This window comes from Lucilia cuprina, chromosome 5 (assembly GCF_022045245.1).
Source record: "Lucilia cuprina isolate Lc7/37 chromosome 5, ASM2204524v1, whole genome shotgun sequence".
Lineage (NCBI taxonomy): Eukaryota > Metazoa > Arthropoda > Insecta > Diptera > Calliphoridae > Lucilia > Lucilia cuprina.
The window spans coordinates 48,301,072-48,314,867 of NC_060953.1; the positions used below are offsets into that span (position 1 = coordinate 48,301,072).

Genomic DNA, 13,796 nt, shown 5'->3' on the forward strand with positions numbered 1-13,796 from the left:
CATTAACCTCGTGCTTTCGTATCACCTCAAGTGAGGTTATGTTTTATTGGTGGAGACCATAAAATACTCAATTGTTTATACCCTGGTGGAGACCATTAAACCTCAACTGTTTATACCCTGGTGGGACCATTAAAACTCTTGAAATTTACAGTGTTTAAAGGTTTCCAACTTCCTATATGATAATATAGGTCGTCTTGGAGGATTCCCTTTAAACCAACGTGGGACACCCTGGCATTTTGCTTATGAGCTCGGTCAACAATTCAAATAATCAAAAAAAAAAACTAAAATTTTCTTTAATACATGGTGGAGTACAACACAAAACTCATTTAAGATTTTGATGGATACCAGTAAACTCAGAAGCGAAGTTCGGAAGTATAGGTCGGATTGGCAGTTCTTGGACGAGGCGAAAGCCATAATTAGTGATGGCGATATAAATATATCGAAGCCAAATAATCCCTCCTAAGCGGTATCATACTGTCAAGGGAGCAACTTAAAATTAAAACAAACAAAAGTTCCCCAAAAAAGTTTCCTAGTGTGGCACTTACTTGTCATGATTTTCATATACTAAGTTGTAATCATGATGTAATAAGAAAGGTGAGAGCATTTCGGCGAAAACACAATAATAAATATTGGAAAGAAATAGTTTTGGTGTATTTCACAATATTACCTATAAAACAGTCCTTGCATTTAGCTTGTATCTGCAGCAGGACATTTTTTTAATACTTTTTCATCAGAATTTGTTTTCTTTGAGAACTTTCTATGATCATTTTAATTTAAACGAATTATAGTGAGGAGGATATGCGTTTGTGCTAATGTTTGTAACACCCAAAAATATTGGTCAGTCCATGCGTCCATGTAAACTTTGTGCACACGTTACAGATCGCAATTTTCTACACAATTTGAAATTTGGCACATATTCTTTTGGTCCAAGAACGCCATTGAAAATATACAACAATATCCCCGAATAGCGAAACCGATTCGATTTACATAACAGACATGATAAACATTTATTACATTTTATAAATTACTATCAATTTTTTTGAGAGCATTTACCACTGAACATATAATTTGTGTATAATTAAAATTCTTTTTTATCTTTAGATTTTTCATTTTTTAGCAATTCCACTTTTTGGATCAATTCATCTATATTAAAGTCATCTGGTATATTCAATGTATCCTGAAACGACAAATAGAAATCATGAAAATAATCAACTGTTCACTGTAAAACCGAATTTTTACTGAAATATTAACTTTTTACAATTCAAAATTTACTTTCTAATAAAAATTATTAATTCATTGATATGTTAGTTCCTTACCAAATGTTCTTGCAATTTCTTCATGCTGGATTCAATATCCTGAACTGAACTTTGCATTTGTGCCTCGGATACCAGACGTTTATTAATTGATGTGGTAAACCTAAATAGGAAGAAGATACATTTTAATTTCTTATTCCTATATTTCGGTGTAAAACAGATTCCTAAGCTATGTGGTATTTTAATAATATTTACTTAATATCTCTTTTTAAGGCTTTCAGCATACACATTTAATGTGTGCTCTTTTGTTTTTGGGCGTGTTCGATACACCTCAGAAAAGAAAGCCATTTGCGCTATACGGAAATTTTGATTATATATAGTTTTGTACCCACATTTTTAATCGCCTATGAAACTTACTTTTCCAATAAATTACATTCATTCTGTTCCTTTTCAATTTGCTTTTGCTGTTTTTTAATTTCATTTTTCAACTGGACTATAATGGCTTTGTTATCTAAGTGTTCCTTTTTCTTCTTGTAATAGAATGTTTGTAGATTTGACAAACGCATATCCTGCAAATTGGTAACACGTTGCAACTCTACAGCTTCATCAAGTAAATTATGAATATCATCACCCAAATCACACATTTCTATGCCCACAAGCTTTAATTGATCTTCATAGAATTCCCCTAGAATTAATTATGGAAGTTATTGCGGCAAACAAAAAAGTAATAAAAACAAACATACTTAAACGTTTCAGTTGTTTGATTTCCTCAGAAATTAGCAAGGAGTCTAAAGGAAAGTAATTTGTTATATTAAAATGAAAATTTATACAAATACACACTTACCCATAATAAAATTTATAATTTTTTTCAAGACTTTAAAAAAATATTTCAATAAAAGGCGCTTTTCTTATAAGAATATTGCCATATTTTTATAGATTAACTTGACAGTTTTAGTTGTACTAAATAATGTTGCCGTACAACGTAAAAAGATAATCTTTGGTAAATAACATGTTAGTCCGGTAATAATTTTAAACTAAATTTTTTAAATTTAAATATATTTGCAATTTACTAAAATTCTGTGGACACCACATTATAACGAAACTTTTAATTATTAAATACTATTTTCCCTAGATATTAGTATTTTCCTATATTATTCATTTAATTAAAATGGTATTTTTTGTTGTCTTTGACAGAAGGGTTAACGCTTTGCCATTGATATGGCAACATTGCTAAACTGTCAATAAACAGCTGGATTTTTCGTTTTGTTTTGATACATTTACATTTATTTACATTTTTATTTGCATACTTATTAGATAACGAATTCTTATCAAATTTTTACTTATTATTTTATTAGAAAACTCCTTCAAAATGAGGCGTATTTCTAGAATAAGTTGTGGCTATTTGAAGAATCTAAAGGAATGTAATGTAAATCAACATAGATTACTATTCACTGGCACAGTACAGGCAAGACCATGTTTAGCTTTGGAATGGGAAGCAAGCAAGGAAATAATATTTAATAATTTAAATTTTAATCAACAAAAACGTGCCTATGCACCAACCACAACATCAAATGACCAAGAATGCTGGAATTGTAAAAAGGAACCAAAACAAGGTGATAGTTTAATGATTTGTCCTCACTGTGGTCATTTGCAAGATGTAAACACAGAGATTGTAAGTAATGAAAAAATAATTTAAATAATAATTTAACTAAATTTTATGGACATTTTTATTAAAGAACTATTTCGATCTCTTGGATTTTCCACAAAAATTTGATTTGGAGACACAATTACTAACAAAACGATTCAGACAACTGCAAACTGTGGTACATCCAGATAAATTTAGCAATAAGTAAGTTCTAGAAATTAATTTGACCTTTTTGTGAACAATTAAGAACTATTGTTATTCCTTAGAACTTCCCGTGAACAAACAAATTCTGCTGATTGGAGTTCGTTAATCAACAAGGCCTACAAAACACTATCCCTTCCACTAGAACGTGGCCAGTATTTATTAGAGTTGAATGGCCGACAAATACCCCAAGATAATAGTGCTCTTAATAAAGAGTTTCTCATGGAAATGATGGAACGTAATGAAGAGGTTGAGGATGCCTCGACTAAAAGTGAATTAGATGCCATTAATGAAAGTTTAGCAAAAGAATTGCAAGAAAAGGTGGAAATTTTAACAAAAGTATTTGCAGAAAATAATTTGGAAAAGGCCACCTCATTATTGGTTGAAATGAAATATCTAATAAGTATACAGAAGACTATTAAAAATAAATTACAAAAATTAATGGGCAGTTGAATAGGAACAAGGATGCACAAAGTCTATATAATTCCTAATGCTTTCTAAAATAAATAAAAATCTTCCAGGTGAAAGATTAACAATTAAATCCCGTTTTAACAGTTTTTATTTATTGAAAATTTTCGAATTTATAGAGTTTTTTTACAAACCGAAAATTTGAATTTATATATATTTTTGATCTTCTTGATAAATCAAGAATTAATCAAAAATTTTCTTGTTATAGCGAAAATTCACATAAACCAAGAATTTATGGAAATTTTTCTATTAATTGAGAATTAATTAGAAAGTTTAATACGAAAATTTTTCAAAAATTTCTTGTTAATCGATAATTTTTTTAAAACTATAATGATTTCGAGAATAAATAGAAAATTTAACAAAAATTTTCTATAGTAAAAGAATTCGTGAATAAATTAAAAAAAGTCAATTGATAATTTAAAGAAAACTGCTATTTGTTTTCGAATTTATTTATTTTTTTTTTACAAACTATGTACTTTTAAAATTTTTTCTAAAAATTTAAGAATTTGAGGTTTGCATATTTTCTTTCAATTTTGAATTTATCGAAACATTTCTATAAATGAAAATTTTAAAGGATTTTTTTTATTTAAATTGAACATTTTATAAAAATTTAAAATAAATCAAAATTATTTTATACATCGATCATTTAGCGAAATTTTTGTATTTATAAGAAATTTCTTTTTCGATCTTATTTAAACATTTCCTTAAATTGAAAATTTACAAAAAAAAAAAACTATACAAATTGAAAACTTAATTAAAGTTTTCTATAAAACATGAACTTTTCATAATTTTTAATATATGACGACGTTTATTTAGTTTGGCAAACAAACAATATCAAACCGTCTCTAACATTTCTACAACTAACGCCGTTATTAAAATTGCTTGGCATAGATCTCTTACATTGACAGTTCTCAGAAGAAGAAGAAGAAGAAAAAAAATAATTTCTATATCACACGGCTGCGAGAATATCACAGTTTAGAATTCACAAATATTTTGGAAAATTATGGCTGGACTGGTCCACTTGGCTAGATTTTGTAGTAAACAACAAATAAATAACAATAGAAAATCCTACAGTACCTTAGTGCGTTATACAAACTGCAAATTTAATGCTGCTGGTCAACGTGTGGCTTCCCATTTGGTAAGTTTTGTAGTAGTAGTATCTTATTTTTTTCTAAGTTCTTTTAGTACTATAAATCAAGGCCATCATTTTCATTGACAAAACCTTTTTTTTCTTGAGACTCTTCTACCAACAACTATTTCGTAATCTTTGTTTGGATACATATTTTCATCGAAAAAAAAAAACAAAAATGTTTGATTATAAATAAGGTGACAATCATGAGATTTAGGAATTTTTTTATTTCGAGTGTTTATGTGTGTGCGTATGTGTGAAGTACATTGTTTTTTGGTGGGAATTAGAATAAAAGATCTAAATTTGGTGTAAATAAAATTCAATGTAAAGTAAAATTTAATTCAACATTAGAATAGTGTAAGAAAAATGCTGTAAGAGAATCAGTAGTTTAAGGAAAATTTAGGATATACATGATTTTTCAATACTCTATCCCAACATATTGAAAAGTTTGTATCCCCCAAACTTTAAAAATATTCTATAGTAAACTTTACTACCAATTCTGATGTTATGTTGTTGTTGTAACAGCTCGACTGTGGCCGATAGTTCTTTCCTGGGGAAAAAACTTTCGGTTGATACAGCTGCCGCTGGGTTGACAATCTTTGGCCGAGCATGACTCGGGTCGTTCTGGAGCGAATATCCAATTGCCGAGGAACGAAATTCTGATGTTATCATTTAAACCGCTTTTAATTAAGTAATATTTGTGAGAACTGTTGCGTATTTTTCATCCGATCTTGTATTTTTATAGAAATGTTTGAAAATTCCTTTAAAAAGTGAAATTTTCCAATATATTCCACAAAAGAAGTTATTTTCGAACATTTTCTGTTACACAAATGAACATGTAGGGTATTCCATTGCTGGCTTAATACTTACTTTTACTAAATTTGCATTCTATAAAAGCTCAGTTTTTAATCAAAACATCATAATTAATTCTTTTATAAAACCACACGAAATTCTTGAATAAAACTGTATCAAAAGATATAACTTATTGAAACAGTTCAAATGTTTTTCGTAGATTAAAAATAAAAATTCAAGGCAAAGATTTCCACATTAACTATTTGATTGTTTATATAAACAATGTTAACATAGTTAATGTTCAAGAACTTGGCCACAATATTAAATTCAAAAAATTATTATTTTCAAATGATTATTATCATTATTAAAATTCCCTTTTAAAATGTAAGATAATAACAAAAAATCTGGTCCTATTTTTATTATCTTTACAGATACTGTAAAATCTGTTAAATAGAAAAAAACTTAATTTCAAAAAGAGATTTCCACACAACCACCAAAAACATAAATATGGGACGTACTAAACGCATACGCACACAACGTCAACGTTTAGCTCTTGAACAGGAGCAAACAAAAGATGAACACTTTCTACCGGATTTATATAGATATTTAAGTTCTTTAGGTTGGCAAAATGAAACCAAATTGACAGCACGAAATTTTCCTTTAACGGGCAGAGGTTTATGCTCCAAGTCAGTGGCTGTTGAAAAGGAGAACAATATAATACGTTTACCCCTTGAGGCTTTGTTAACAATTAAAACGCTAGAACAAGATGAAGATTTTAAAAATCTCTTCGTTAAAGAGAAATTTGTTAAAGAACATAAGATTTCATTTCAATCCTTAATGGCTTTTTATGTTATGCATCAAAAATTACTAAGGGAGCAATCGAAGCATAAATCATATATAAAATCTTTACCTAATTATTTTACCACACCTTATTTTTGTCCCATCGGCGAACTACAATGTCTACCAGATTCTATTTTAGAACGTACTGTTGAACAAAATAGAAAAATTAAAGAAGCCTATCAAAATCTTAAACTAGTTTATAATTTCGAAGATTTTGATTCAAAATATTCACTTACAGATTTCCGTTGGTCTTATTTTGTCGTTAACACACGTAGTGTTTATATTTTCAGTCGTCTCATTAAACCGGATAAATGTTTCTTTCAGCCTCTAATATCGGAAGATTGTAATTTAGCTTTGGCTCCCTTTTTTGATTTATTCAATCATTCTGATCTATATCAAACTCAGGCTGATTTAATACGCAATCCCTGTACCAAGGAATTTGAATTCATTTTAACATTAGAAAATTGTCCTTCGGCAAAAATTCTACCCCTACAACAGATTTTCATAAGTTATGGTACTTTAACAAATCTAAAACTTTTAATTGAATACGGTTTTATATTGCCCTCCAATCAAAATGATTATTTTGAATTCTCTCTTAATGATATAGAAACTTTTCTACAACAGGAAAAATCGTTTAAAGGTTTAATATTTCATAGAAATAAATTTAAATTTATACGTGAACACAATCTACACGATCAAATGTTTATCCATAAAGAGGAGGGTATTTCTCATAATCTTCATGTTGTTCTACATTTACTATTCAAAGAAGAAAGTTATTTTCCTAATATTTTAAATCAAGTAGCATTTGGTTCTGCCGCGAACTTATTAAATGTTAATAAAGAAGTAGAACTTTTATTAAAATTTAAAATTAAAGAATATGAAGAGTTTATTAAAACATTAAATTCTAAAGAAAACTTAACAAAATCAGGTTTAGTTTGTAATCTATATTTGAAGGAATGTTTGAACTATTTAAACAATTGTTTAATAAACTTATAAAGTAACTAATATTAAAGAATTTTGTACTTTTTTTAAAATATAAATAAATCTTTATATAAATTTTTTTATAAAATTTAAAATATTTTTGTTTTATTAAACATATATTCATTTTAAATTCTAGCTTATTTCATCCCGTACCACCGTAACAAATGTGGATGATGGCTCTTCTAAAACAAAAAAGAAAATAACTCCCTTTACTCCCACACCGGGCAGTAAATTATTGGGTGGTGTTTTTGTTAAGAAGGCGCCTCAAGGTAATTTTCTGTTTTGATTTGTTTATTTCTTTTCTTAAATCTAGATTTTTTTTGGTAAAATGCTGTGTTAAGAAAATCACATATATATTTAAATTTTTTATCCGCCTAAAATAACTGTTTCGTTGTTTGTTTTGAAACAAATAAATAAATGGCGCATAATATTTTGAAAATATTTTGATACTTCCTAACGGGTTTGTAAAGACAAAACGCTAAAAAATATATAGTGGCAATTTTTGTAGTAAGTTAATTTCTTTTAGACATCATAGTTTTTTTTCGATTTTTTTTCATTACAAAATTCATTAGAAATATTTTAAAACTGGAAATTGTAAAATTAAGAAATTTTTCAAAAATTAGTTTTTAAATTAATATTACTTAGTTTTCCTTTTTATAGAAATTTTCAAGAAATTTATCTTTTATTTTTTATTAATTTTATAAAAAATGTTTTCAAAAAAATCCTTTTTTTTATAGAAAATTTGAATTTTTTTTTTTTTGATTGAAAATTTTAAAACTTTTATTATTTTTTTTGGATGATTATTTTTTAGTTTTATTATATGTTTTTGAAAAGTTTTCTTTTTTTCAAAATTTATATTTTTATGAAAAATTTATGAACTTTTCTCTTTTTATAGACAATTTTAGTAAACTGAAGTATACTAGAACTTGAACTAGATCTTAACTAGAAATGAACTTGAACTGAACTTGAACTAAACTAGAACTAAACTAGAACTAAACTAGAACTGAACTAGAACTGAACTAGAACTGAACTAGAACTGAACTAGAACTGAACTAGAACTGAACTAAAACTGAACAAGAACTGAACTAGAACTGAACTAGAACTGAACTAGAACTGAACTAGAACTGAACTAGAACTGAACTAGAACTGAACTAGAACTGAACTAGAACTGAACTAGAACTGAACTAGAACTGAACTAAAACTGAACTAGAACTGAACTAGAACTGAACTAGAACTGAACTAGAACTGAACTAGAACTGAACTAGAACTGAACTAGAACTGAACTAGAACTGAACTAGAACTGAACTAGAACTGAACTAGAACTGAACTAGAACTGAACTAGAACTGAACTAGAACTGAACTAGAACTGAACTAGAACTGAACTAGAACTGAACTAGAACTGAACTAGAACTGAACTAGAACTGAACTAGAACTGAACTAGAACTGAACTAGAACTGAACTAGAACTGAACTAGAACTGAACTAGAACTGAACTAGAACTGAACTAGAACTGAACTAGAACTGAACTAGAACTGAACTAGAACTGAACTAGAACTGAACTAGAACTGAACTAGAACTGAACTAGAACTGAACTAGAACTGAACTAGAACTGAACTAGAACTGAACTAGAACTGAACTAGAACTGAACTAGAACTGAACTAGAACTGAACTAGAACTGAACTAGAACTGAACTAGAACTGAACTAGAACTGAACTAGAACTGAACTAGAACTGAACTAGAACTGAACTAGAACTGAACTAGAACTGAACTAGAACTGAACTAGAACTGAACTAGAACTGAACTAGAACTGAACTAGAACTGAACTAGAACTGAACTAGAACTGAACTAGAACTGAACTAGAACTGAACTAGAACTGAACTAGAACTGAACTAGAACTGAACTAGAACTGAACTAGAACTGAACTAGAACTGAACTAGAACTGAACTAGAACTGAACTAGAACTGAACTAGAAAAAACTGAACTAGAACTGAACTAGAACTGAACTAGAACTGAACTAGAACTGAACTAGAACTGAACTAGAACTGAACTAGAACTGAACTAGAACTGAACTAGAACTGAACTAGAACTGAACTAGAACTGAACTAGAACTGAACTAGAACTGAACTAGAACTGAACTAGAACTGAACTAGAACTGAACTAGAACTGAACTAGAACTGAACTAGAACTGAACTAGAACTGAACTAGAACTGAACTAGAACTGAACTAGAACTGAACTAGAACTGAACTAGAACTGAACTAGAACTGAACTAGAACTGAACTAGAACTGAACTAGAACTGAACTAGAACTGAACTAGAACTGAACTAGAACTGAACTAGAACTGAACTAGAACTGAACTAGAACTGAACTAGAACTGAACTAGAACTGAACTAGAACTGAACTAGAACTGAACTAGAACTGAACTAGAACTGAACTAGAACTGAACTAGAACTGAACTAGAACTGAACTAGAACTGAACTAGAACTGAACTAGAACTGAACTAGAACTGAACTAGAACTGAACTAGAACTGAACTAGAACTGAACTTGAACTGAACTAGAACTGAACTAGAACTGAACTAGAACTGAACTAGAACTGAACTAGAACATAACTAGAACTGAACAAGAACTGCTCCTTTTTGAAACAATTTTTAAAAATTTCAGTTTTTTATAGAAAAATTTCACAAGTTGCTCTTTTGGTAGAAAATTTTCCTAAAATTAACAATTGATTTTTAAAGTTTATTAAAAATTGCTTTTTTTTAAATCGAAATTATATTTTTCAAATTTCATAATATTTTCCCTTGGAGAATATACATTCTTAGAAAATATACATATCCAGTTTTAAAATTCTCTATAACAAATACTTTCAATTATTTATAAAGCTTCCTTTTTCTATTCATTTGTTTGTTCAAACAAAAAGCTTTCAATATCAAAATTCACCCGAAGCATCATAGTTTAGAAACTATTACATTTCAACAATTTAATCAAGCATTGTGCAAACTGCAAAAAAAGATTGTGATTAATACTTAATTGTTTTCAAAATATTCGTTTTTATTTAAGAAAAAAATATGTATTGTAAAATATCCATTAACAAGTTGTAAAACGAAATAATAATCGTTTTGTTTGCTCAGATTTGTAAATATATCTTCAATCATTTAGTATGAAATGTCTTATGTTTTGTTTGTATTCTTTTAATCAATATCCATAGTATCGATAATGTATAGTTTTTAATATTATTCAAACTTTCCTTAGTGAAGAATATAGAAATGTTTTCTGTTGCGCATGTCTTCTGTTTAGTTAAATGTTTTTAGAATAATTAATGAAATAAGTTGATGGATATTTAAAAATTCGGTACAATCGAATGTAAGTTCACTGTTAAAAATATATAGATCACTTTTTTGTTTCAATTCTTAAATCTCTAATGATTCGAGTACGTTTACTAACATTCTGAAGTCCAACTATTTTCTTTTAAAAATATAAACTTTTCCAGAATATTTTGTAGCGTCACTTTAAGTCTCGAAACTTTACAGGCTACTTTCCGTAAATATAATATTCGTTTCATTAGAGGCTTAAGCTTTTTAATAACTTTTGTTTATGTATAATAACTTTTTGCTTGTTTTCTAATAAAATAATAATAGTACAAACAATTAACAAAAGCGATATGTTGCGTTTTTAGTTTTATTTTATTTTTTTGTATTAATATTGTTGTTGTTATTATTATTAAAATAATTATGTACTTATATGCTTGTGTGTTGTGTGGCCCTGTAGGGATCTACTTTGTTGAATTTAGTAAATCCCCACAGGTCCAGACCATAATAATGTTCAAACGCTACCACAACATATTGTACTACAAACAACACAACCAATACGACAATGTCACATTCATCTAGGAGGTGGTAATGGGGGTAATTCTCTGGGTAAATTAGATGCACCGGAAGTAACATCACAGGATATGTTAAGGGCAATGATGGCGTATATATGGCCGAAAGAGGATCCTTTAGTTAGAAAAAGGTAAATTTAGTAAGAATTATATATATATTGAAATTAAATTAATTTATTAAATTTTTTCTCTTTTAGAGTAGCTATTTCGTTGGGCCTTTTGGCGGGTTCAAAAATTTTAACAGTTTGTGTGCCATTCTTATTTAAGGGTGCTGTTGATACTATGGGTACCTTGTCCATGGATACACCAGTCGATACAGTATTATCGGTAGCCACTGCTATGTTAGTGGGATGTAAGTATTAGTTATTCACACCCTATCGCCAATAGAAGTGAAAATTTTGTTCCCTTGAGATTTTCATTTCCCTCGAAGGGAAAATTGCTATCGTGAACTAGGCTTCTATAGTTGAAACGAAAAGTCGACTTTTCGACTTTTTGCATTTAGGTAAAAGTAGACTTTTCGACTTTTTGCATTTAGTTAAAAGTCGACTTTTCGACTTTTGCATTTCATCTTTTGACTCTTTTCGACATTTTGCGACTTTCTACTTTTTTCGAATATTTTCGACTTTTTTCGACAATAACAGACATTTTGACTATTTTCGACTTTTTCCGACTTTTCGACCATTTCAGACTTGTCGACGATTTTGGACTTTTTCCAATTTTTTTTGATTTTCGACTATTTTTGACTTTTTCGCCTTTTTCTGACTTTTTGACTATTTTTGACTTTTTCCGACCTTCGACCATTCTCGACTTTTCGACTATTTTTGACTTTTCGACTATTTTTGACTTTTCGACTATTTTTGACTTTTCGACTATTTTTGACTTTTCGACTATTTTTGACTTTTCGACTATTTTCGGCTTTTCCGACTATTTTCTACTTATCGAGTTTTCGACTTTTTGCATTTAGTTAAAAGTCGACTTTTTGCATTTAATCTTTCGACTCTTTTCATCTTTTTTCGACTATTTTCGACTTTTGACTTTTTTTTCGAATATTTTCGACTTTTTTCGACTATTTTCGACTATAACAGACTTTTTGATTATTTTCGACTTTTTCTGACTTTTTGACCATTTCAGACTTGTCGACGATTTTCGACTTTTTCCGACTTTTTTCGATTTTCAACAATTTTCGACTGTTTCGACTATTTTTGACTTTTTTCGTCTTTTTCGACTTTTTGACTATTTTTGACTTTTTCCGACCTTCGACTATTCTTGTCTTTTTCCGACTTTTCGACTATTTTTGTCTTTTCGACTATTTTTGACTTTCCGACTATTTTCGACTTTTTCCTACTTTTCGACTATTTGACTTTTTGCATTTAGTTAAAAGTCGACTTCTTGCATTTTATCTTTCGACTCTTTTCATCTTTTTTCGACTATTTTCCATTTTTTTTCGAATATTTTCGACTTTTTGACCATTTCAGACTTGTCGACGATTTTGGACTTTTTCCGACTTTTTTTCGATTTTCAACAATTTTCGACTGTTTCGACTATTTTTGACTTTTTTCGACCTTCGACCATTCTCGACATTTTCCGACTTTTCGACTATTTTTGACTTTTCGACTATTTTCGCCTTTTCGACATTTTCCGACTTTTTCGACTTTTATTTCTCACAGGCGATAGTCGAGTTATCGACTTTTTTTTAGAACAAAATAATCGACTTTTTTCGACAAAAAATCGATGTTAGTGAACGAAAAAAGTGAAAAGGGAACATATTTCATGTGAAATGATGATTGGCGATACGGGTGATTGTATTTCAAAATATTGAAGTTTTAAATTTTCTTTTATTTTTTTCAAGATGGTGTTGCTCGTGCCAGTGCTGCTGCTTTTAATGAATTGCGCAATGCTGTATTTGCCAAGGTAGCCCATCATTCCATACGTAAAATAGCCACCAATGTGTTTCTACATTTACACAATTTAGACTTAGCATTCCACCTTAATAAACAAACCGGGGCACTATCAAAGGTAATTATTGTTTCTTTGTTTTCTCTTAAATATTATTGTTTATTAAAGGGAATCACAATGGAACCTTTGGGTCTCAGAGTGAATGTATACCTTGGTATTCTAATCTTTTCAACTGCACTAAACTAAAGTTTTATATTTTTCATTTAATACAAATAGACCATAGATCGTGGTTCCCGTGGCATTAATTTTGTTTTATCAGCCATGGTTTTCAATATTGTACCCACCATTTTTGAATTGGCTTTGGTATCCAGTATATTGGGTTTAAAGGTGAGTAAAGTCTAAATAATTATTAAAAAAGAAATTATTAATTTATTTTTGTATATTTCTTAGTGCGGCTTAGCATTTGCCGGCGTTTCCATGGGTTGTGTAGGTGTTTATGCTGCCTATACTTTATCCGTTACCCAATGGCGTACGAAATTTCGTGTCTATATGAATCAAGCTGAAAATGAGGCCGGCAATAAGGCAGTTGATTCTCTTATTAACTATGAAACTGTTAAATATTTTAATAATGAAAAATTCGAAGCAGCCCGTTATAATGAAGTTTTAAAAAAATATGAATCGGCCAGTTTGAAGACAAGTTCTAGTTTAGCTTTATT

The 13,796-nt window shown here is 29.2% G+C and overlaps 4 protein-coding genes across 5 annotated transcripts in view; 3 read left to right on the top strand and 1 right to left on the bottom strand.

Moving 5' to 3' along the window:
• Positions 1 to 990: 990 nt before the first annotated feature.
• On the bottom strand, positions 991 to 2,195 carry LOC111686373. Its single transcript, XM_023448734.2, has 5 exons — positions 2,098 to 2,195; positions 1,997 to 2,041; positions 1,671 to 1,938; positions 1,317 to 1,416; positions 991 to 1,177 (listed from the first exon to the last, which is right to left on the bottom strand). Exons 1-5 carry the CDS (start codon positions 2,099 to 2,101, stop codon positions 1,079 to 1,081), a joined length of 516 nt encoding a protein of 171 aa, XP_023304502.2. The 5' UTR covers positions 2,102 to 2,195; the 3' UTR covers positions 991 to 1,078.
• A 335-nt stretch (positions 2,196 to 2,530) lies between these two features.
• Positions 2,531 to 3,704, top strand: LOC111686370 (iron-sulfur cluster co-chaperone protein HscB). The gene is made up of 3 exons (XM_023448732.2): positions 2,531 to 2,925; positions 2,990 to 3,102; positions 3,165 to 3,704. Exons 1-3 carry the CDS (start codon positions 2,623 to 2,625, stop codon positions 3,550 to 3,552), a joined length of 804 nt encoding a protein of 267 aa, XP_023304500.2. The 5' UTR covers positions 2,531 to 2,622; the 3' UTR covers positions 3,553 to 3,704.
• Positions 3,705 to 4,475: 771 nt separating this feature from the next.
• Positions 4,476 to 13,796, top strand: part of LOC111686366 (iron-sulfur clusters transporter ABCB7, mitochondrial) — a 10,854-nt gene continuing 1,533 nt past the window's right edge. Inside the window, exons 1-7 of one of the 2 annotated variants that reach the window (XM_023448727.2) lie at positions 4,476 to 4,705; positions 7,446 to 7,578; positions 11,108 to 11,315; positions 11,382 to 11,536; positions 13,034 to 13,200; positions 13,357 to 13,467; positions 13,531 to 13,796. The exon at positions 13,531 to 13,796 is cut by the window's right edge and continues 529 nt beyond it. In XM_023448727.2, coding sequence (XP_023304495.2) covers positions 4,571 to 4,705; positions 7,446 to 7,578; positions 11,108 to 11,315; positions 11,382 to 11,536; positions 13,034 to 13,200; positions 13,357 to 13,467; positions 13,531 to 13,796 — 1,175 coding nt within the window. In that variant the 5' untranslated portion in view covers positions 4,476 to 4,570. The remainder of the gene's footprint in view (positions 4,706 to 7,445; positions 7,579 to 11,107; positions 11,316 to 11,381; positions 11,537 to 13,033; positions 13,201 to 13,356; positions 13,468 to 13,530) is intronic. The other variant, XM_023448728.2, reaches the window with a different exon arrangement.
• On the top strand, positions 4,567 to 7,398 carry LOC111686367 (SET domain-containing protein 4). Its single transcript, XM_046953336.1, has 2 exons — positions 4,567 to 4,705; positions 5,920 to 7,398. The coding sequence occupies exon 2, from the start codon at positions 5,996 to 5,998 to the stop codon at positions 7,322 to 7,324; it is 1,329 nt and encodes a 442-aa protein (XP_046809292.1). The 5' UTR covers positions 4,567 to 4,705; positions 5,920 to 5,995; the 3' UTR covers positions 7,325 to 7,398.